Raw genomic sequence first — 24591 nt, 5'->3', positions numbered from 1 at the left:
CATACCTACATAGCAAAAGAACTGCCTGTTGTATTTTCTTACACCAAATTTAGGTGTAATTTAGTTTATATGTCTTATAGATTTATGAAGGAAATAAATTTTATATGTACAGATAGCTTTATGCACCTGAATGACTGACCAAATCCCTGTATGATTAAAGTAATTTGTCTACTGGCATTTTACTACAGACCCCATTCTGATATCCCTTTTTCTACTTACGCATCACTTTATGTGGCATGTAATTAACCCGGTGGCATAAAAATGACCATTTTTTGCCCTGGATTTGAGTGAATATTAAGACAGAAAGACAGATCTGGAAATTATAGTAACAAATTAATAGTCTTCCTCAACTTGATGGGGAAAAAGGAGTAAGAGGACAGTTTCCACGGCTAGTAACAAATCTCACCGAAACCAAAAGCTAAAACACTTCCACTAACGTATGCCATATATATATTTATATGAATCTATAATCCACTTTGAATTGGTGGCAGGATGAAGATAGACATTGTTTTAGCAAACTTATGCTTCCTACCTAGGAAATTTAAATTTCTTATTAGGCAATTCTGTAAACATCATGCACGCTGTTTCAAATATCCACTTTTCAGGGGAACTCAAACACAACGCACATATGTAATTCTTTAAGGAGACTAATAATACCTAGCTGGTGCTAACTTCTTGTACTGATGCTTCCAGGACCACAACCACCATACTGCTTGAAAAAAATTCCCGTCCTTTTAGTTCAGCGGTTCACACGCCCTGAGCCCACGCAACACAAGGCTTGCCTGAGCTTTCTGAAGAGAATATAGAAAGTTCCTGTGGCTACAATCCAAGCCCAAAGGACTCTCTTTTTTTTTTCCCCCTAAACCCTATCTCCAAGCAGGATTACAAATTGTTTTACAGACATCTTTTTATATCCCTACAGTGTAGCTAATGCTAGCAACCCATTTAAGATCCCCTGCATTAAAAGGCATAACCACCTAAGAGCTCTTGACTGTATTTGCATACCAAAGATTTTGGAAGAAGCAGCATTTTTAACTTGTCTGACATTAGGAAATCAAAACCACTCTGCTCTATTTTTTTAAAGCCATATCAATAAAGAGAAAGATGTTTACAGTTAGATTCATTTAAACTCCTATGTTAAACCAGGAATTTTTAAAGACTTTTTTCAAGCTTATCTAATGCATCTTTTTTTTATACTAAGGTAGCCAAGATCTTAATACTCGGAAATATACATTAACTCATAGCTTTAATATCCCTATCCATATTTATCCAATGCTCCATACTTCTACTCGGCTGCAACAGCTTTTTTGGAATTGTTACAAACTGTTTTAAAATGTGCTCGATATCTCAGTTTTAGATATTTCTGTGATATGCACTAAATATTTCTGTTCAGAACTGCAAGGAACAGTTCATAGAGTAGTGCACAGAAGTTCAGGTTTTAATTTGGAGTTCTAAAGAACATCATCTTGAAGGTTCTTTGGGGTTCTAAAAGGACATGTATGGCTTTTGGAGGCTATTTAGGTCTCAAACTATAGCTTTTCTTTAACAAGTACAAAGATGCATTATCTGGAATGGTATTGGAATGGAAAACCTGTGTGCAGAATTCATAATTTATACTAAATTCACCATTTAACTTGCATTTTTAATTTGGTTCAGTCTAGGAGAACTCTCATGTAAAAAAGAACGTTGAAAGAATGGCAAAAAAGGTCTTTGATTTTTTTATGTGTATTGGGGGAATAAGAATACCCAATTTAAAAAATGTATACGTATATACATGTATACATAAACGTGGTAAAAGATGTTTACTTAGTTGCAAAAGTAGTGATTTATAAAAGACCACAATCTATCAACTTCTTCACAGAACTCCATAAAGGCAAGATCACCTCTTGTTCCTTTCAACAACTTTTTGACATTAATTACTTTAATTTTTTTATTATTGGTGTGGTTAGATATTCTAGTATATACATGCAGATTAGCATAATTAGCATAAATTTGCATACAAATAAAAGCTGTGTAGTCATATTTTGTTCTAATTTCCTATACATGTCCCTAAACTGCCTAGGATATATAAATTACAGTATCATTTAGCTAACAATCTAATGATATAACAATGTAATGATATAACCTTCGCAGGATATAATTACACGAGTTCAGAACATGGAAATTAGCAGTAACGAGCCACTAGAGAAGGATAAATATAAAAAGTTGCCCTCCATTTTTAAGCTTTTATGATTTTATTACCTTTATAAGAATGAGGGGAAAATGCAAACAAAGAGAATAAACAGTTACTGTTTATCTTAATTTTTTAAGAGAAAAAAAGACTTCGCTCTTAGTGTCCCACCTCCATATAGTACTTTTGGAAATGTCTTGAATTTTCATTCTACCGCTTTCATGGATAAAATCTGTCTGTATTCCATTTATCTATGCAAAGTAGTTAAATGAAAGGTAACTTTACCTTAAAAAGGAATAACCATATATCCTTTTATTGGAGTAAAACCCATGTTATTTTGGGACCTGAACTGTCAAAGAAAAATCTTTTGTTCTGGTTTTACCTGTTTTGATGCATATTACATCGGTTCCCATTAGCAAGTCACAGGTGACACAGCAAAATCTGCCTGTAATGTGTCCCACAGTAAGACACCTAATTTGGAAGCTCAGGGGTAGAAATTATAGAAAATTATTTTTCCCCATACAACCACTTTTTTAATACTAAAAACCTGTACGCATACTCCATTTAATTAGCTCCTCTTACCAATTGCAATTTTGTTTGCATACCAAGTCATTTAGTGGCTCTTTTTTAAATTATGTGGGGTTTGGGGTTTTGTTTTGTTGGGTTTTTTTTTTTCCCCTCTCCCTGTACTTTAAATAGGATTTATAGGAAAATTGGTATTATGGGGCTATCTTCCTTTAAGTATGGCACAACCAAGTGATCGAGGACAACCTGCTTTGAAATTCTTTTCACACAGCTAGGGACTCCTTGTCTGTGTTGTTACAGCTATTTAATTCTCTTCCACTATTAGATCAGTTGTCATGAGTTTATGTATCTACTACAACACTGATCAGTACTTGCCGCAAGGTAGATTCGAGACTCATCTTGCATGAGATTTTGCTACAGTGGATAAAGCTTTTTTTTTTTTTTTATCATGAGTTTCTGTCAATCATTTTGACAGCAAACGTTTCTCAATGCATCACAACAAAATGAAATTAAGGAACCATGTCCCAAAACAGGTCAGGTAATGTGGTTTTTATCCAATTAACTAAGTTAGGTGGGTCCAGTTTTGAGGTTACTAAAAAGCCAAAAGACTTTCTTGGGACTTAGGCCTAGGAAAACAATCTGCAGTGATTTTCATGGAGTTGAATAGTCTTTCTCTTTTAATTCTTAAATGAAAAGGATTTGTCATCATTGTTAAGACCATCAAAATGAGAGCAATGAGAGAAGGGGGAGCTGGGAGGGGACCCACAAAAATACCACCAAGAAAGTAAATGGACTTCCATAGCACCATATTAATAACTAGAGATCAAGGACTCCATAGGTTTGCAAGTTTGTGCATGCGTCATCTTGTGCGCCTTCCGAACTTCATGGTTTTCCATTAGTACTCTATTTCATTATTCTTTTCTTAAACCAGTATTGCTAGGAGGCTGGAGCAACTTTGCCACTGGGAGGACAGCCTTCCTCTCAGGTACTTTCAGAATCTATTTCAACAAATCTGGGATAACGCTCATATTACAGATTTCTAGGTATAGATGCTTTATCTACAACATATAGGCCTTTAATATGTACAAAACCAGTGGGATGATAGATTTTATGTCTGTTAATTTCTCAAGATACCAGCTTCAGACTGAGCCTGTTGAATAGACATGAATTCATACATCAAGCAGAGTGGCTCTCACATATAAATTAACCAGATCTTTTTTACGTTTAGAAAACCATTACTATGCAAAACACAGTCCATCATGCTGAGATTGACACTGAGGATTAAATATTCTGTAAATTTATACAGTAAGGAACCTTTCCAGGAAGTTACGTCAATACTGACTCTGATAAGACATGGTGAAATGAGGAAACAACCCAGGACAAATAGTTCTGGGCAAATGTTGTGTAGAATTGTTTACAAATCCTTTGAGGCAAATTTTACACATTGGTTTTAAAATTTTTGTTTCATATCTTTCTTTCCTATCCCATGTTTTATGTCTATAATTCAATAACACAAGACTTCTCCTAGACAGTATTTCTGATGATAGGAGACAGTAGATAATACTATCTGTAGAAAGAAGAAAAAAAAAACCCAAACCTTTCAAACTCGAGGAATCTGTATTTCTTTTTGTATAAGCAAACTAAAACCACCTTAATAAAAAATTGCCGAACAGTAAATCTCATAAGAATCTAAGAAAAATCTTGATTGCCATAAACAACATACTAGTAATCCAGTATTAATATACAAAGATCTTTTTAGTATTGTCTGCAATTCATGACTTTCCTTTCCCATCAGAAAAGATCTTCATTGTCATTTATTATTTTGAAAATAATCAGAAACACTGCCGCATCAGGAGCATGTACAAATGTCTGAGACCACTGTGCATTTTCATCATTTCAATTTTGCTCCATAAAGGGGAAAATTTCCACCATTTATTTAAACCTTTTAGCATCTGTTTATTGAGTCAGAATTTACTATAACAACTGTCTTTCGATCCACTTGCAATTCCAATGCCTATCTGAAAGAAAATATAGGAATAAGACACCTAGCACTTTAGAGATCTTGACTTAATTTAATTTCTTAAGTTAAATTTTTGTCAGGGCCAAAATAACCTGATACTTCCAACAGAAGACGCAAGGAGCTTAAAGAATTTTTTATTTATTTTAGATGCAACAACTTATGTTTAGTTCATAAGAATATTTCCATATTTACAGCCTTTCTGTCTGTAGACTCTTAAAAGGAAATCTCAATAATTCTACTGAAAGGTCAAGAAAAAAAGGTATTTCTTCTGTCACGGCATTTCTACAATTTAAGCGAAACTAAATTTAGAGTTTATAATGCAAGACAGAATTGCAAATTGACAAATTGCATTGGGCTTAGCCCAGATTCTGTTTTTCCCCATTACAAACACAGAGAGAGTCTTTCTCTTTTTTCCTTTTCTTTCTCCCCTCCCATATCCAATGCTGTCTTTGCAAGGATGGAGAGTAGCCTTCGGGCACGCAGTAAAGCAGGGGCTGAACTCACCACAACTATTCTGCATACCTGACTCCCTTTCCGTGCACCAAATTCACTCGGGTTTCATGTTCACCCTGATGAACCCTGACAATGGAGATAATCCTATTTGCATTGATATTTTCTATTACCTAATAATAAATCTCTCATTCCTTAACTGAAGCAATCTATTGTTTCCCTTGTTGTTTTGTTATTTGTAGGACACTTCAAGCATTAAATTATATTGATATAGTTCATACGCCTTTATTTGTCTATTTCGTAGACTTACATGAAATTAAATCAAAGATATTCCCAGATGAAGAGAAACTGCCAGTTTGTCTAACAGTAGCTAATGCTCACCAGAAAGACGGCAGACCAAAAGGACACGCAGACCTCTTTCACCTTGAAAACTCTACCCAGCACTCATAACGCAGCCCTTTGCCACTTTCCTTCTATCTTTCCATTTTGTCTGAAGGCTAGAGCAAACACCTTGTACTGGCAGGTTAAATGCTCCTGACGTTAAAGATAAGGCAGTACTGGAAAATACCGGAGCAGCAGCCCGTGCTGATACCAAAAAGCTACAAAAACCACTGCAGCCTTGAGCAGGAGGCATCCAGAGCAAGCCCAGACTTACTCACATTTAGCTGCTCTTGCCACTGAATTTGGAGAGGAAGTGTAGATTTTTAAGCAGCGGGTCAGAAAAGCAGGGACGCTGGTTTGGGAGTCAAATGGTTTAAATATAATAGATCCTAAGGATCACAGGTACAGGATGAGCCTCAAATTGCAGCATGTCAAACATGCATGTATATATGCAAGTGCTAGAAGAGCACCGACCCTCACTTGGCTGACACAGGTTTGTGTTTTAGAGATTTATTCCAAGAAAGACTTTTAGAAATAAGTGATCAATTACCATGACTTTCTCCAGCTTGCCTTGATCTTATCTGGAGTATTTTAGCCACATCATTACGTTGCCAGCATGTAAACTTCTACGGCTTGCCCATATCACGTGTATGAGAACAGGGCTATCCCCATTGTTCAGGAAGACAGAGTTGTTTGTGACTTATGTATTTGTCTTTTGATCCATATTTTTAACCAAAAGAGAAAGAAGGGGGAATGTTGTTCTCAGAAGCTTATAGTGATGAGAACCACCACATGGTGCTCAAACATGCGCACTTAGACTGCTTCTGTATCTCCAACAGTGGCCAGTGGATGCTGAGAAAAAAGAGTACAAGAGAAAAAAGGACAGAATTGCCATTCCTCCTTAATGCTCTCACTTTTTTTCTGGGTATCAGCAGTTACAGACTTAAACTTTATCAGTGCTGCAATGTAATATCTGTTCTCGTATCGATACTCTTCACGTGGAATCCTAACGACTGCTCGGATCCTTTCCATAAATCCCATGTTGCTAATAATGGATAGAGATTTGGTTTGGATCAAATGGCAGCAATCAGAGGGTTTTCAGCAGAAAGATCTGACCCTGTCTTTTATTAACATAAACCAGCAATAATCCAGTAATCTGACACAGCAAGATGTATTTTATCAATCAAGAGCAAAATGCCTTCGCTCCCTGCTGCATGCTAAACTCCTGTTGCCTAAACCAGAGGTGAAATCCTGGTCGTGTTGAATTTAATAACAATAATCCCATTGTCTTCAATGGATCCGGGTTTTCACTCCCTGAAGCCACGGGGGTTTTGTAACACTATTTTTGGCATACAGAGAAAAGCAATAATAGCTTCATATATTCAGCTTTTCTTTTACAGTAATACTGGGCACAGTTATATATATTTTTTAGAATCAATTATAGTCTCTTCTACTTCCCTTAACTATTGACTATTATGTGATAGATGTATTATTTCAAGTAATATATAAAATCTCATACCTACTTATTGACAGTGTGCTAAATTAGGTACCTTTTAGGCAATTCTCTAGCTCGAAAGACCAAGTGTTAACAGAGCAAACTCCAGACATCCCAACGCCACAGGCTGTTATCATTCTGAACATAAATGTACATATTAATCAGCTAATCACTAATCCCTGAAGCCCCTAACTGCAATATTGGCAGACCTTCTTAAAAAGTATTTCCCAGCTTGTATGACTGTTGTTGCATTTACTTAAGGAATCATCCGTCACATAAATGGACTAATTAACAGAGAAGTTAAATGGAGAAATAAATCTCAAGCTCCACTTTACAAACGTTGTCATCCTTTCCCATCCAAAGCCACTAGAAAGGCTTACATTTGAGAAGTATTGCTGTGTTTTGAAAGCCTTTTACATCTGTGAAATGTGTACCATTTCATCCATTTTCTGTTATACCATATTAAACAATGGTTTCATTTATTTTATTAAGATGCACGCAGTACATAACAAAATACAGTTGTCGAAATCTGAGTCCCATTTTTCTCTTGCTTTCTACTCAAAACACTTGGTTTGCCCTTAAAGATCATTTTGGTACATTAGCCAATTTTGAGAACTATCGTGCGTGGTTTTGAACTAATTTTATTAATTTATGATTGATCTGTACCTTTGGGACTTGCAGATCTCTAGATCCGTGTTTAATTTCTTTTTATGTTTGTTCCAACTCTTCTGTGATATCTAATCGCAGTGGATATCCAGGGGGTATATACATATTTTAAACTTCTTCAATATTTTGACCAATAGCATTCTACGGAACGCTTGAAATCAGTTTGACTTTTTAAGCCAGAAGTAGCACTGCAATTCCTTCCATTTCCTCTTATGTTAATAAATGAGAGTATCTGGTTGAAAGAAGTAGGAAACAGATGGACACTTTGTCAAAGTGTGAAGCTCAATGATTTTAGTGACAACATACGTGTATGCGTTTGTATATGTATATATAGATCTAGCTGAATAACAACATTTTTAACCTCTAATACTCTGACTACTTTATATAGTAATCACCTTTTTTTTTTTTTTCCTTTTCCACACAAAAAACTTAAGACTTTTTGGAGGAAAAAAAAAAAAAAGACTGACAAGCTCACTCAGAAGGCTTATGGCAGAACCCAGAACCCTACCCTTTTCTCCCAATTTTCAGTCCAAACCTCTGTGAACTGGAAAGCCAGGCAAGAACACAGTGTTCCTGTGGAGCACGGGTAGTGAAAATCTCCCCCCACACACCAGAAATTCTATAAAAGCATACAAGATAAATTTATCATCTTAGACCCGAGCAGTTTATCTCTGATTTACTTCATAATGCATCAAACATATTAATGGTGTTTTAACTGACACAATGTGGGAGTTAGAATAACACTACCCAGCATTTAGACCGCTAATGGCTTCTTAATTACTGAACTGTTGTAGGCTGCATGGGTAGCTGCATCGTAATGCTCATGGCCCCTTTTATCCCACTTTAGCTTTTCAGTATTAATGACTGTTTTAATCTTGTCATTATTTTGTTCAGCTCTTTCTTTGACAATTTCTTAGTTACTTATTTTGAGTATCTCAGTTACTGTGTTGATATTCATACTTATCGGTCTCTTCTGGCATCTGCAGTGTCAGTTTGGAGCTGATTCAGGAAGAGGCCGTGAAATCATAACACTGCTGCTTCTACAATTTTCTGTTATTTAGGATGCATATAATTCAACTTCTGAGCTTTTAAAGATGCATCCGTAAGACCTCTCACTGTCACATTGAGGAAAAAAAATAAAAATCTCAAACAACATTTGTGTTCATGATATACAGACAATTCTGTTTCCATGAGCGTACAGTATTTCTTCCTCATAACTGTGACAACAGAAAGCTTCAAAGTTCAAAAGAAATAAAACTGAGATATTGGTTCCTCTGATTTAATTTCTTGTATCTATCCAGTTTGCTATGTGGACCACTATCATCTGACACAGATATCATCCTTAAAACATCATGGCCTACTTATTCTCTCTTTCTCTCTCAATCTCTCCTTTTTCCATGGTGTAAATCGGCACCATCTCAAAGTCAAGTGAGTTAGCCTTCCATAAAAGCACGAAAAGAATCACAAAATACAATAACCACCGCAAATATCTGTTTCTTCTATTTGGGAAACAGGTAAGATCACAGATAACACTGCATAACAAATAGTGGTAATTTGGCCAATAGCAGCATATTCAAATGCTTGAAACTGGTAAGAGAGGGAAAATCAAGAGACAGCTTACCTTTGATCTTCCACACCAGCAGTATTCAGGAAAAGGAACCAGCAATAAAAATCTCTCAGCTGTCATACATCTGAACAGGAGCAGGAAAAGGGCACAAATAAAAAGGACTTGTTTACTCAGCAAGGCCCAGACTATCAATAGAAATCAATGTTTTGCTTCCCAATAAGAAATGGGCTGAAAACCAGTCCAGTACAAGTACTCAGGGTAAGTAGCTGTGTCCAGTAGGTAAAACTGAACACGCTGTGGGTATCCATCCCAGCTTTGAAGGTCTGCACGTCTGCAAGAGGGTCAGAATACACCCAACAGTTCCCACAGCAGGCACTGATTTTCAACTTTTGTCATATCTTACTGCTGCTATTTTGTTCTGTAATTATCTGAAATATGTATCAGAGAAAGCAAACTTACCGCTCACCCTAAGAGATGCAAAACCCAATCATTTTCATTAGTTGTACTTCTCTGCAGGGTTCTAGGTCCGCTTTTTGTGCTGCTGTGGCAAAAGTTATAGTATTCTGCAGTCCCTCACTCCTATAAAATAATCAGGGAGATTATAAAAGGCAATAATTTATTGTTCTGATCCTTTGTGTCCACCAATAGATTCCTACAAGGATGGAAAGTTTTCCACTATTCATTTGAAGATCAAACCCATTGCAGGTGAAAGTCAGATCTTGCTCACTAACACCATTGATTGCAAAATTCTTTGAGGTGTGTTTCCATCAAGTCATTGAATTTGGATAATTTCAACTTTGCATTCAAGTAAAACCTTTTGTGTACATTCTACTAATGCGAATTGAGACCATACCACTAACAGCTCATAACTGAAAGCAGCTGTAGGACAATTGTTTTAATGCTTAATAACCTCAGTATAACAACAGAGATGGCATGGAAAAAACTCAACCCAAAGGAAACTATACAAATGCCAACATTGTCTATACAAAGAACTTTCGATAAGAGCAAGTTGCCCCACAATAAGCCAAATCAGGTTCCTGGAGTGCCACAGTGCCTACTGGAGATTTTGTTATTTTGCCTGTAAGACATGCAAGTTTGAGGATTGAGTGCACGTGTTTAAAAAAAACAAACCTTAAAACTTCTGATACCACTTAACTAACTTTTACATACAAAACAGGCTGCCTACATGACTGGGAGGGGGGTTGTTTAGATGACTGCTTACATTTAAACTAAGAGGGCACCAAATCAGTATCACACACTGAACAGAAACCTTCACCACCAGTTTGGCAGGTTTTTTAAACATGTATGAATTAAATACCAAAGCAAGAAGAGCTCATCTGGGTCTGTGTCAGCAGCAGAATTTGATGATAGCAGCAAACTATTCTTATGGCAGAAGAAATTGTCTTCCTGTTCTCCGCAGAGCTCTCATCCTCAAGATAACATAGGCCTTGTTATTTTAGAAGTCTTGGATATGAGGACCAAGATATTTTTTCCTATTCTATTAAAGCAAAATCACATTAGTAGCACTAAAAAATACATTACATTTACGTTAACATTGCTGACAGGCTAAAGAAATTCACTTTGTTTCTAATGCCTTGACATGGTTAAAGTCAGTCTAAAAGAATTGCATTCTCTGTGGCAGCTGCATCTTTCCTTGAGCGCTTTTGAAAATACTATTTTAATCGTAGATTTAGAAATTTGCATCCTGTCTGGAAGGGTTGGAGAGAGTAAACAAGAATATGCTTCCCATAGGGCTTCCTAGACAGGAATTTTTCAGTATCTGTACTCTGCTAATTCTTTAATATCTGTATTTATACATACGTTTTTACTTCTCTCAGGTACCACTACAGGAAAATGCAAGAAACTTCAGAGAGATATTACAGCACATTTACTTCATTCAATTGAATCCAATATTCTTTTAGTGCTCCCTAATAGAAATCAATCCATTTTGCTGACACCTGACTGCTATGAACAATATAACATGTTATTGTGGCTGTCATTTAACCATTCTCCGACTTATAATGCTGCATGTCAAATGCTAAAAAATGCAGGGCTCCTTACAGAGATTGCATAACCTTCATGCAGGCTTCCCATTTAATTAAATGTAAAACTTGCACCCAGCTCTGTGTATGCACTCCCCTCTCCCATCAGCCCAGCAGCAGCTTGCTGAATGCAAAATTCTCCCCACAGTTGTTTCGCTTGAAATTCGTATTCATGTAAAACGTTTGTTTTGTTGTAAATGCTGAAACTCCAGTTCCAGGGCATGAAGATCATTTTGGGTCTATGATATGCTTCCCAAATGCTTCTCACACCAACCCTTCTAAGTTGATTTAGTGCCCATTAAAGGTGCCAGATTGACTGAGACCTACAATTGCTCTTTATTCCCCAGAAGCTCCAGAAAAGGTAACGGCATTACAAATTCCTACCTACAGGTGCCAAACCACGTCCATCATGACCTGGTGGAAACTAAAGAAGTCACGAAGGGTGGTTTGTGTGGCATGAAGACGGGATCATTAGTCTTCCTGCAGCTACGGCTACGATGTGTCAGCTGTACTGCAGACTAGAGTAAAACAACACGGTTTTAGCACACAGGCCATACAAACATAACTCTCTCTGTCATTTTGGACCAAGACAGGCAACCCAGGAGTGAAAGGCTTTGTATTCTGTTACGAACTCTCTGAACCACCCTGGTCCCTGGGAGCAACCTTTGGCTCAGCTTTCCTGGATCACAGAGCTTGTGAGAAGTGGTTGGCTGGGTCATTTATTGTAAAGCCAGTTTGCTTTAACTAGGCTTCAGATATGTAAAGCATTTAGCAGGCACTGCTTTGCTCAAGGGATTCACGGTTTCTCCACGAGGTAAACCCCTTCTGCCTTTATGAACACGCAGAAGGGCTCGCAAACAGCGATTGCTGCGGTGAAAAATCTGCATACAAGCAAATCGCTGTCACAGCCTGCTCTGCCGAGAGATCGTTTGCAAATCATAGCGAATAAAATAAGCTTTTCTCAATGCAGGCTACTTCATCATCTGTTTCACACTAAAGCCTTCATGTCACACCTCACATAGTGTATTCCCTCTTGTTGACAAAGAGAAACAAAGAGAGGAGACGATCGCGTAGAGATGCTGCAACAGAACCAGATGGTCCGACTCTCCCAGGCCTTGGCATTGTGTCTCTTTCTAGATCTTCAGTATTTTTGTCTTCCCCCACCCCTTCGACCCCATCTGCACCCTCTTCCCCTGTCCCTTTGTCTGTCACATTATTTTTTTAGTTCAGCTTCCCCAGGAAAAGATGCTTACGTTGTCATGTTCCTTACAGCGAACCGAACACACTGGACAACACAGCCGTATTTGACGGAGAGACAGGACTCCTCTGAATTTATGACAATACGTCTTAGAGCAGAGATGCCCCGTGAGTGCTTCTGTGCTAAGCTCCCTTGTGAGCCCCCCCAGGAGGGGGCTGTGCAGACCCAGGGCTGCTCACAGCACTGGAGGTGCACAGAAATACCCCTAAAGGAGCGCGCGTGCTGTCGCTACTGCGATGAGGCCTCAGCAGACCTTGTGATCATCCTCCACACACTTTGAAAATGTTTTTACACAGGTTTTACCCTCCACATTTTCCCCGCTGTGCATTGCTGGCGATCCTTACGTGTTTAGCTGTCCGTCACCCAGCCAGGTTACATCTCATCTCCCGTGTAGCTGGTGATGCTCACCTGCAAGCTCCTTCTCACACATCTGTCGAGAACAAGAGGCAGGGGAAGAAATGAACATGAGGCAAAGCAAAAGGAATTTCTTTCTCTTCGCTTTCATCCAGCATGTATCACAAAAAAACCCCAAATCACATAAAACTGTTACTCCATTGCTTTAACTGCCAGCCAGCACTGACTTCAGTGGGCAGGCACGTCTTTGTGTCAATTGATGATCTGGTAGTCAGACCAATGGCCATAAAAATACCCAACTTTATTCTTAGTTTCTGTTGCAAAGAATCTTTTAAAAGTAAAGCAATGAAAGTTTTAGCTGCATAACAAATAGTTTCTATCAGAAAATCACTAGATTCATTAACATCATTCAAAAAGCACTACACTTAACTATAATTTATAAAGGAGTTTGTTCATATATTCAAATAAATACTCTAAATTTATTTTCTATGAAGTTTTGCTTTTGTATGAATATTATTGTGTATCAAGGATAGGCTCTCTTTGCACTCTGTAGCCCTTACTCAGATTTAAATTAGTGCTTTGCTTTTAATTCTTCTCCCTCTGCTTTTACTGCTTTCAGAGAACAATAGGGAAGCCCTCTTGTAGTTAATTTACCACCTGAAGATACTGAATAAAAGTTGCAGGGTCTCATTTATTAAATCTCTCCATAAGATTGGAAACATTAGTCAAGGTTGTGTTTTTATTAAATATTTTCATCAGTGAAATTAGAGCATTTGTCCAAACAAACACAAGGGAATCTGATATAAACCAGCTCATTTATTGGTGATCATTTTAAGTGGGGTCAGTAGTGCTGACCTCCTATGATTGTCCAAAGTACCTGATTATATTATTTTCATTTTCAATAGCCATTATTTTACCATGCTTTCCGGTAAGTTATCTTTTGTGTTACTACTTTTATTTTCTACCTTTTGATAAAGCACTTTGGCACGCTCAGAGTAAAAATGGGGAAGAAAATAAACTCTCCCAAAGGAAAGTATCCCACTCTCTGGCAGGGGATATCCAGTTTGCTCCAGGCTCTGCTGATGACCCAAGACATTTCCTCAGCTTGTGAGGTCGGATGCTGTTTCAGGTGCATTTCCTGTCTTTCCGGGCAGACCAGTCTCTTTGTTATCATGAAGAACAGAGACGGCATATCAAGCAGAAACTACATCAACTGGAAGTTCTCTATTTACACAAAATGTGAAGTTTACACTTCTTAATCCCCAGCACAGGATTTTTACATTCACAAGTGTCTGCAGATGTCACTATTGTGGTTTTTAAGTGCACGATCACTCCTGTGCCTTACCTCGTCAGCTGCTGCCTGCCGCTGATGACCAGCGGCCTCTTTGCATGAGGATTCGGGATTGCGATAGAGGCTCTTTCACTGCAAAAAAGTCAGAAGACGCGTACTGAATAGAGCTGATTGACACGGAGAATTTTTGGTCTACATAGATTTTGACATTTTGGTTCTCTTAATTCATAACATACAATATTTTTAGATGTCCCACAAAACAGACGATCTGTACAACGTTCCTTTTGGAAACACATTAACACACAGTTTCTGAAAAATTCATGTTCCCTCGAACCTCAGCAGCTGCTGACTGAAACAAAAATACTTTATAGTTAGTTTGAGTATAACCTTCACCTACAGAGAAACAAGCATAAGAAAAGAGATTGAGATAATAAAACTGTGTTTACTTAAAAGGCTTTATTTCTTAAAATACGATTTGGCATAACATAACATAACCTAACAGCATACTGTAGACAATTATTATGGTTGAATTGTCAAATGAATTGTGTCAATGTAAATTAAATGCTGCTTTTACATTTTTGTTTTTTCCCCTTAGAAGAAATTTCCACCCCTCTTCAAACTTTCCAGTGAATTCAGAAGAGACATTTTTCAAAGACACAGTTGTTATTGTTTAGGAAACGTCAAAGTTTCCTGTGAAACACGTTGAGATTTTCCCAACATCTCTTTTTTTCCAAGCCAAGCACAAGAAATATTGTTGAGCTAATTCTGTCCTCTCAGATTCATCTCTCTGACAGCACGGAGAAAGGCTCCATAAGAAACAAGTGTTTTTCTAGCTCACTGGATATACAGGAAAAAACAGAGATCAAGTGGGACAGTAAAGCGCTGATCAGTCCCAAGGTAGTTTTTTAATAACATTGGCAATTAAACATTGGTACATATGAAAATTCTGCCAGGCTAAGTATAACTTGAGATAAATGAGAGTAAGCACTTATGCCCTTTGACTGAAGGTCGGTATAATGCAACTGGATTATTCCGTATCTCTCCCGGGGATGAACAACATGTCCAGAAAACCCAGCCTGGATCAGATTTGTTTGCTACATGTCCAGTGACCTAGAACAAGCATTATGTTTGCTTTCACAAAAGCACTCATCCGTGGGAACGCCGGTACAGGAGCGAACACTCCAGGTGTTATGATATTGATTTGAGCGAGTCTCTTAAAGCAGAGTCAGGCCTTGCTCACGCTCTCCTGGTAGATAAATTAATGCAACAAGCGGTGGAAGAAAGCTTGCAGGACGGGGACTCAAAACTCTGAAGTTCAGCCACAGGGGAGGACAGTCAGACTCTCTCATTCATTTTGGTTATTAACAGGCCGTCGCTTTGCAGATGTATTGAACATGCACCTGCACAGAGCTAAGGGACATTGCACGCAATAGAGGAGATTTTATACCACAAACATAGAAAAACAGTGTTTAAAGAAACCTCCTGAATTAGAGAAAAAACATGCAGAAGAAACACACTAATGTGACATCTGTTCCTCGCTGGCTTAGCCATCTTTCATGGCTTGACCTTACATAAAAATTGTTTTCAACTTTTTCTTTCTGGCTGATAAATTAGGTGACTAGGCTGAAAGTCAGTGCTTTCTTAACTTCTGTGCTATGAAAACTGCTATTACATATACATCACCACATAATGACGACACCAAGCTGTGTGGTGCAGTCGACATGCTGGAGGGAAGGGATGGCATCCAGAGGGACCCTGAAAGGCTGGAGAGGAGGATCCATGTGAACCACATGAAGTTCAACAAGGCCAAGGTCCTGCACATGGGTTAGGGCAATCCCAAGCACAACTACAAGAGCATGGATTGAGAGCAGCCCTGAGGAGGAGGACTTGGGGGTGTTGGAGGACAAGAAACTCAACATGAGCCGGCAATGCGCACTGGCAGCCCAGAAAGCCAACCCTGTCCTGGGCTGCATCAAAAGAAACATGACCATCAGGTTGAGGGAGGAGATTCTTTACCTCTACTCCACTCTCGTGAGACCCCACCTGGAATAGTGCGTCCAGCTCTGGGGGCCCCAGTACAGGAGAGACATGGAGCTGTTTGAGAGAGTCCAGAGGAGGCCACGAAGCTGATCAGAGGGCTGGAGCACCTCTGCTGTGAGGGCAGGCTGAGGGAGCTGGGGTTGTTCAGCCTGGGGAAGAGAAGGCTGAACTGCAGCCTGCCAGTACCTGAAGGGGCCTACAGGAAAGATGGAGAGGGACTGTTTATGGGGGAGTGTAGTGACAGGACAAGGGGGAATGGGTTTAAGCTGAAGGAGGGTCGATTTAGATTAGATGTTAGAAAGAAAGTCTTTACTGTGAGAGTGGTGAGGCCCTGGCACAGGTCGCCCAGAGAAGCTGTGGATGCCCCATCCCTGGAAGTGTTCAAGGCCAGGCTGGATGGGGCTTTGGGCAACCTGGGCTAGTGGAGGGTGTCCCTGCCCATGGCAGGGGGGGTTGGAACTAGATGGGCTTTAAAGATCCCCTCTGATCTAAACCATCCTATGCATCTATAAATATGTATACATATAAGCACATTCATATATGTTTATGCTATTAAAAACCCACAAACCTTTAAAATTTTCACACAAACCATAAGGATATTACAATGAAAATTGTTGAAAGAAAACCAGTCAGACATAACGGTGCTCAAACTCACATAAGATAAACTTATATTAATACAAACCTATATTTCATTTGCACAAAAGCCCTGCTGATATGGTATCTATAATGAAAAAAAAAGAAACATTTACTAGAAGAACTAGTGATAGTAATAGTAGGTGAACAGCTTAGCATTGGTTTTGTTAATACAACAGTTGTTAATATCCTCCATGCAATCCTATTAAAAAGAAGCGTCAACTAGAAAGCATAATGAGACTGTAAAGATGTTTATAAAGGAGTCTGAAGTACTAACATGGTCTTATTACAGTTATAATTTATTTTGTCATTACAGTTATATCTGTTCTATTATTGAACCTGTCCTTCTACATTTGGGTTCATCTATTTATGGCCACGATTTGTTGTGCCAAATTTGAGTTTAAAACCTAATCCTGAAACAACTGTGATTGTAATTATTTTCATCCAAATGCAGTAGGATTGCTTGGGGGCTTAAACACACACTGGGTAAGTGCTCAATTCCTTATACTCCTCAGAGTAAAGACCAACATTTTCACTTGTTTTGCCCTCACATATATTGCATTTCTCTCAGAAATAAAATAATAAAAAAAACATTACTTCATCTTTTCACTTTCTGGAATAAACAGTAATTAAGAATTACTTAAAATACTGTACCCTATATGGTTTTGAATACTAAACAAGCAAACACTATTTATATCAATTTTACTACCAGTAATAACAAATTTCTAAACAAATAACAGATTTCTAAATACTTTCAATAAAGTTAACTCAGCTTTCTCAAACGTGAGCGAAAAAAGAGAAATTATCTTCATGAGAATAGAACCATCACAATACAATTCAGTAATACCAGCAATTTCATACTGATATGAATTTGTTTAAAAGGTGACCTAGACAATGAAGCAAGTATAATTAAATTGGAAACAGCTAATTCAATAAAGTACTGATGTCAAAAGTAATAATTAGAGGAAATTTTAGTGCAACACTCATCTGCAGAAAGGATTATTTTGGAATAATGATATACTCACGTAAAGAAATTTAAAATATAAAGTGTCCAACAATGGTTGATTGAAAAATAGTACTAAAAGTAGTTTTATTTTAATAGATTGCAAAACAAGTAAAAAAAAGAAACAAGATTACTATCATTAGTATGACACTACTGGTTTCAATGGAACAAAGAAAACCTATTAAATTTGTTATTAAAAATATGATTTCTGGCTTGAAATGGTTAAGTACAATTAAGTTTCTTCCAACTCGAGCATTAAAAAGAGTGCTCATGTTAAAACTTTTATTTTCCAGAAGACAACTGTCACCACATAGGCATTCGGTGAAGAGTAACCATTCCCACCAGGCATGAGAAGGGGCACAACTCAGCTAGCGCATAAAGCCACCTTTCATCTGCTCACAATACAGAGGGTAAGCCTCCCAAGCACATCTTTCATTTGTTTCTGTAGCAAATCAAGACTAGTTTAATACCAATTCAGTATCTTGATCCTCTGGTCGAGCACACTTAAGCTGAGGTCAGTATGGATAACATATCCAGTTGAGCTCTACAGCAAAGGTCACGCAGAAACAACTCTGCCCACTCTTTAACCATAGAGGTGAAGTTCACCTGTCCAGGACACCGTGCGTTTTCAATAAACCTTCAACTGATCCAAGACGGAGCAACAAGCTCCCACTTGACCTTCACTAATCTCATACCATGCCAGCCCAAATATAAGGTATGTAGCCTCAACCTTTCTTTTTATATAAAAATGGTAAGATAATTTGAAATACAAACAAAATAAAAGCTATCAAAATAAATAGCTGTCCTGCAGCTCTCCCAGAGGGAAAATTGTGAGAGCGAGCATGAACGAACAAACCAGAGTTTGGTACCGTTGCTTATTGAGCAATGGTCCTAACTCCTCAAGTTTCTCTGATTTTGAAACGCTGCCAACAGTTCTCCCTGAAAAATAAGCGAGTCTCATACGTGAGCTCCTAAACATGTGGACATACATAGCAGAAACATCCCTCTAACACCATCCATTTCTTCCAATAAGCTCCATTCCAAGCACTTTTCTGCAGAAGCATTTCTCCTTCCCAACCACAAGCACTGCCTAGATAGTTACATCCCTCATCCGCTCCCAGTGTGGGGTTTCAGTCTGGAGGGAAGCACCCCATGGGCAGATCCAGCCACCTGGACCAGGAGGCTTTAATGCTGTTCTGGAAAGCAGTCAGATATGGCAGCAATAACACCATGAGGCATTATGAGGAGGAGCCTATATCCTAATACATTAATTCTCCTTCAGGCTTTGACCTTAAGTCACAAGACACCCTGCTAACTGGTAAGAAGGCTCTCCTCTGGATTTCCAACACATTTCATGCCCAAATCCATTCTAAGCAAGTTTTCTTTCCGGCTTACTAAACCAGCTCCTTGACACTGCTTATTCTCAGGTGACATTTCTGTATCTTCTCGTCAACAACGTGCACAGGTTTCTCAGCAGATTCCTGCTCTCCACACCTTATTGTCTGCTTCATTTCTAGTCACCCTCCGCCTTTATAACAGAAAAGTTGGAAAAAGGGGTGAAAGAGCAGCAAATGGTAAAAAAAAAAAACTATTCGCAAGTAGCTAAATTATCTGTCAAGAAAGATGTTACATGCTTGACCTGTTCTAAGTTTGAACCTTTCATAAAGTTATAGTCTCAGAAGATGAAAACAGCGCACTATTCTAATCAAGGATCAGTATAAGTTAGGGAAGGTAGATGAAGACTGGCGTAAACTATATAAGAGCCCACAAACAAGTATCATTTCCCTGTTTAAAAACTAGGGAAACAGCGATGGATTTTACCTTGCACATGATAAGTAATAACACCATCTCAGGTTTGATGAGCAGCATTGCTAGCAATGCGGTAAGAGGAAGAAATACTGCAGCTTGATTTTTCAGTTCCCACACTGAGCTGAAATGCTGGCAGTTAGAAAAAATCATTGATTGACTTGTCAGCTCAGCCAATTTGAACTGGAAGTCCCAGAGAAAGAAAAATATGGAAGCCCACAATGTCATTTTTTCCAGAGTCATTTTTTCTGACTACAACCACACTTTAATTTGTCAGTCAGAGTCTCTCAGTCCCACATAGATCTTGTTTCCCTGGAGATGAGTCTCTTAAATAGCAGTTCAAAACACCAACCAGATTGGAAGAGGAATTCAATTAAAGAAAAAAAACATCTTGTTGCAGTGGAGGTCTGTCCTCGTAAAAGCTTCTGGAACATGTATCTCTAGTTTCCCTAGACGCATGTCTGGGCTTTTTTGTTATTTCTTATCCACTTCTTTATTATAGCTATGGAAAACCAAAGTAAGATTTTCGCTGATAATTTGATTATCGCTGCTGTTTGCTATTTTTTTATTATTGGCTAATAACTGGAATTAGTCCTATTTTTCAACCTTTATGTAATTTAAAGCATTCACTTATTTGTCCATCATTTCTTGACAATGGTTTTATTCATATAATGTTGTTTCTGTTATTTGACTGAATAAGAAGCTTTTAGAAGACAAAGGTAAAGCATAGTTAATTTTAATTACATGCTTTTGCAACCAAAGCCATCTGAAGAATTCTGTTGGACCAGAATCATCTAGTCCAACATCAAGAGATGTTGGATCAAGAGATCTCTGCAACCCACATGATTCACACTCAGAAATTCTCTGAAGAACAAATTTTAGAAAATTAGAGATCTATGTGATGCAACTCAGACATAACACGTTGTCCATAGGCGTATAATTTCCATACATGCATACCATTCCCAATGGCATCTTTAAAGAGCTTTTTTTTTTTTTTTAATGAAGGAAAAGATGGATATGCTTACAATACTGGTCTTTGGAATTTGAACACACATCAATAAAACCTCAATTTTTCACTTCTAATCAGCTGTGCAGCAGTTACTGATGGAAAGAAAACAGTAAATCTCTTCCAGGCATTATTACTTGGAGCAACGATAGGCTGTTTCTGAAAGTTAAACTACAATAGCTATAAAAGCAAGTGTAATTAACCCTCCATTTTCTTCACACATTCAAGCACAATTCTCCCCTCTACCTGTAATATTAGCAAACTAAATTTGGTGCCAATTTCCCAGATTTAGAATAAACACGTTACCCAAAAAATAGAAGGGAACTGAAAAGGAAAATAAATACCTCAATAAATCGAAAGCCTAAGCCACTCTCTTTTCTTGCCCTGGCATTTGATTAGAACACGTAGGACGTTCTACACTCCTGTGCTGGGCGACAAGTACAGTCTCTCGTGAGCACTCACGTCATGGCATAAATTCAGGTCTCCATGTTGCTGAGTGAAGACTTATTTGCACAAAATAGACTGAGGACTAAATAAAAACAAGGGTAAGCTTTTCCTGATGCCAGTCGGTCACATAATGCACTTCATGCTTGTCTTTACAAAGCGTTGCCAAATCTACTATCTCTTAACATTCTAAAGGATCAGTGTTGCTTGCTGCAGCACTTTGTTTCACATTTGGTGGCCAATGCTCATTCTCACTGATGACGAATGGCCTAGAGTCACAAAATATTTGGAGGATTCTCCCCTTCCTTGTACTGGTATAAAAATCAAGGAATAACTTCACCTTTGGGCTGACAGCTACAGTGGATACTAATCAATACAGATCACAGTTTAGCATTGCAAAATTAGCGAAGCGTCACGCATTTCTTCTGCGTTGCGCCACAGCAGATCACACATGGTGAGGAAACACACTACCTTATGGGCTTTTAAATAGTAAAAAGTAACAGTATTACACGACCTTTTAACACCAGTATTTATGGGAAGATGACACATAAGCATCTGTAGGGAGTGGTTTCCTTCAAAGACATTGTCAGGATAACAGAAAAAATTAGTACCTAATTTTGAAAAAAAGTAAAAAAGTATATTTAATGTCAGCTGAATAACTTGTTTACATGACTGGGCAACAGGTTTTCAAAGAAAATTTAGAGCACTGAAAGGTTAAAACTTTGTCCAGTGTCTAGCACAAAGCAAATTACAGATAAAGGTGAGGATTTAAATATTGTTCAGCTTGAATTGCTCAAATTAAGTATTTAATCTCCTGAAGTTAAGAGCATTTGGCATTACTTAGAAAAAAGGGTAGAATTATGACAATAGCTTTGTGCTAAACATTTGGTAGAGAATATATATAATGCAAATAATTTCTAATAATTGCAATATAATTATCATGTTTACAGCTTCAACACAAGTAGCATAAGTTCACCCACACTTTGTAGCTGAAAGTTTGTTTAAATGCAAGATCAATAGATTAATAGGATCTGATTTCATTTAAAAATAATCTAATTATTCTTCAAATGAATGCTTATCTCCAGAAACAGCATTTTTATGATGAAATTAGTTCTACTATTTTTATCACACAAAAGTATGTTAAATTATTCTGGAAAACATTAAACTTACTTCAAAGCATTGGGGTGGGGACTTGTGCTTTGTTTTTAACCAAACATAAAGGATATAACATATCCTAGATGGATACATTGATCCAATCTTCAACTCGCTAAGTTTAGGTGCAGAAATCTATTCCTTTGGCCTTTATTCTCTGAAAATTCACACAGGCCTTGAAACTCAGTCGTAGCTCACTGAACCTCCGCGAGCTCAATTAGCATCAGGATCGGCATCTTTCCTCCAGCTGACTGCATAAGAAGCTGTCGAGAGAAGCACTCTCCCTCCCAGCAGTAATTCCTTTTGGAGTACATTTATTCTTTCAAGGAAGACACCAAAAAGACAGCCAGTATATTATAAAGCTACAAAAAGAAGCTTAATAGCTAGGAAAGTTGTGATCAAAAGCAAAAGACTGATTTTTTGAACCCTCCTCCAAAATTGTTTTGGTTTCTGAACAGTGCGGGACAACCGAAATAGGTGATGTTATCCATTACTCCAACTTCATTTACAAAATAGGGGTTTTTTTGAAATCATGCTATCAGGAGTCGAAAAAATGGAAAGAAATGTATTGGATAAAAAGAGATTTTTGTCTTCAGGTTTTATCATTACTTAAAAGCAGGCGATTTTTACTAGTTGGAAGATGAAAATCCTAACAGTTATAGGTTTTGATCATCTGCTAGTATTTTATATTCTACTGTAAGATTTTTAAATTGCTAGAGTTGTCATTTATACATTCTGACTTTACTCAAAAGTGCTACATGTAGTAATGTACACAGTTTTATATAGATATAAAAATAACAATAATAATTTTTGACCCAAAGAGTTTAAATAAATGCCTCACTCCATTTTGAAAGAAATGCTTAGTTATTTTTACCTTGAAAAAAAAGATGGAAAAAATGTAAAACATTTAGTATTAAGAACAGCATTGACTGTTTAGAATTAAAAAAAATAAATAAATCTCTAAGTACCACCACAAAACAGAGCAAAAAAGAACTCAGAAAGAAGTCTTCTTGAAATATTCTTTGGAAACAAGAAAAAAATTCCCCTAACTTATACAGGCTGAGGATCCATTGAGTGATGAACAATGTTAATTAGTATTTACAAATTTGGATGATCTTTACCAACCTGAGCAAGAGTGAGATTCAATTCTCACCTCCACTGGCATCTAAAGTTTATGCTGGCAACATTCTGGCATAATCTTTAAGCTGTTGAACAAACATGCCCGAAGACAAGTCCTGAGAGACGTCTATTCAGGAAAGTATCATCTCTCTTTTGATAAAAGACAACTACAATGAGTTTGGGGGAAGGGTGTTTCTTATCATCACTGCCCCCTCCTCTCTTCTCACGTAATTCTTTTTGAATGATAAACCTCAATCTTAACCCATGTGCTCAACTCATAAGTTAGCAGATTTGAGGGAGGACCTTCCCTCCCCCTCAGCCCTGCCTGTCATTTTCCCATGGTACTAAATCTTTACTTTCTTCTACACTGAGACTGATCAACACTGGGCTGGGGGGGCAAGAAAAAAAAAAACAATTAACTTCAATATGCCTTGGACAAAGCCCAGAAGCAGCAGCTTGCTTACTGCTCTATCAAGCCCTGAGTTGGAGTTCCTTTTGTGCCCTTGGTAGAAATTTCTCTCATAGTCCCACTACTTACTTTATCACTTTCCACAAACTGCTTTGTTTCTCAATTTTTGCCCATGCACACCCTACCCTTTCTTTTTCAGCCTTTTCAAAATATACTGTCAGAGCGATAGTGAACAATACAGAGCTTGAGGGAGTTCCTAACTTCTTGGCTTGCACTGGTGGGTCCCTTCTGCAATACATATAACAACATAACCAGCAGATCAGTATCTCGGGGAGGGGGGGGGGGGGGGGGGGGGGGGGAGAAAAACCAAAAACCGGTCATCTATTTCCTACAGGGAACTGAGACATCTTCTTGTATTGACAAGGGATATAGTCCTGTTTCTCTGACGAGAAATTCAGAGCAGAACCTTCACTTAGGTACTATGCGTCATCCTCCAGAGAAACCTGTCTCACTTCATTGAGCATAAAAAGTCTAGACAGGTTGTTTCAGGGGACTAGCCTAAAATGAGGCAGAAAGAATACTACCCACAGGGAATTTGTAAAAATTACTAAAGATACGATTGCAAAAAAAAAAAAAAAAAAAGCTCTGAAAACTTTGAATTCAATTCTGATTTCAATAGAATATTCAAAATGAATTTATTTTGGACTTACTGTCCCCATAGAAAAGGCAAAAAAAAAAAAGATACATTTAGGTCACACAC

The 24591-nt window shown here is 37.8% G+C and overlaps 1 protein-coding gene across 3 annotated transcripts in view; it reads right to left on the bottom strand.

Moving 5' to 3' along the window:
- Positions 1-24591, bottom strand: part of ZNF804A (zinc finger protein 804A) — a 246504-nt gene that overhangs the window by 202370 nt on the left and 19543 nt on the right. The window contains exons 2-6 of one of the 3 annotated variants that reach the window (XM_075756116.1): positions 16942-16980; positions 14274-14351; positions 12919-13004; positions 9741-9853; positions 9329-9398 (exon numbers count right to left, since the gene is read on the bottom strand). In XM_075756116.1, coding sequence (XP_075612231.1) covers positions 9329-9394 — 66 coding nt within the window. In that variant the 5' untranslated portion in view covers positions 9395-9398; positions 9741-9853; positions 12919-13004; positions 14274-14351; positions 16942-16980. Of the gene's footprint in view, positions 1-9328; positions 9399-9733; positions 9854-12918; positions 13005-14273; positions 14352-16941; positions 16981-24591 lie in introns of those variants that run through there. The other 2 variants (XM_075756119.1, XM_075756120.1) reach the window with 2 other exon arrangements.

The sequence above is a fragment of the Balearica regulorum genome, chromosome 6 (genome assembly GCF_011004875.1).
Source record: "Balearica regulorum gibbericeps isolate bBalReg1 chromosome 6, bBalReg1.pri, whole genome shotgun sequence".
Classification (NCBI taxonomy): domain Eukaryota; kingdom Metazoa; phylum Chordata; class Aves; order Gruiformes; family Gruidae; genus Balearica; species Balearica regulorum.
This window is presented reverse-complemented; position numbering and strand designations above follow the sequence as displayed.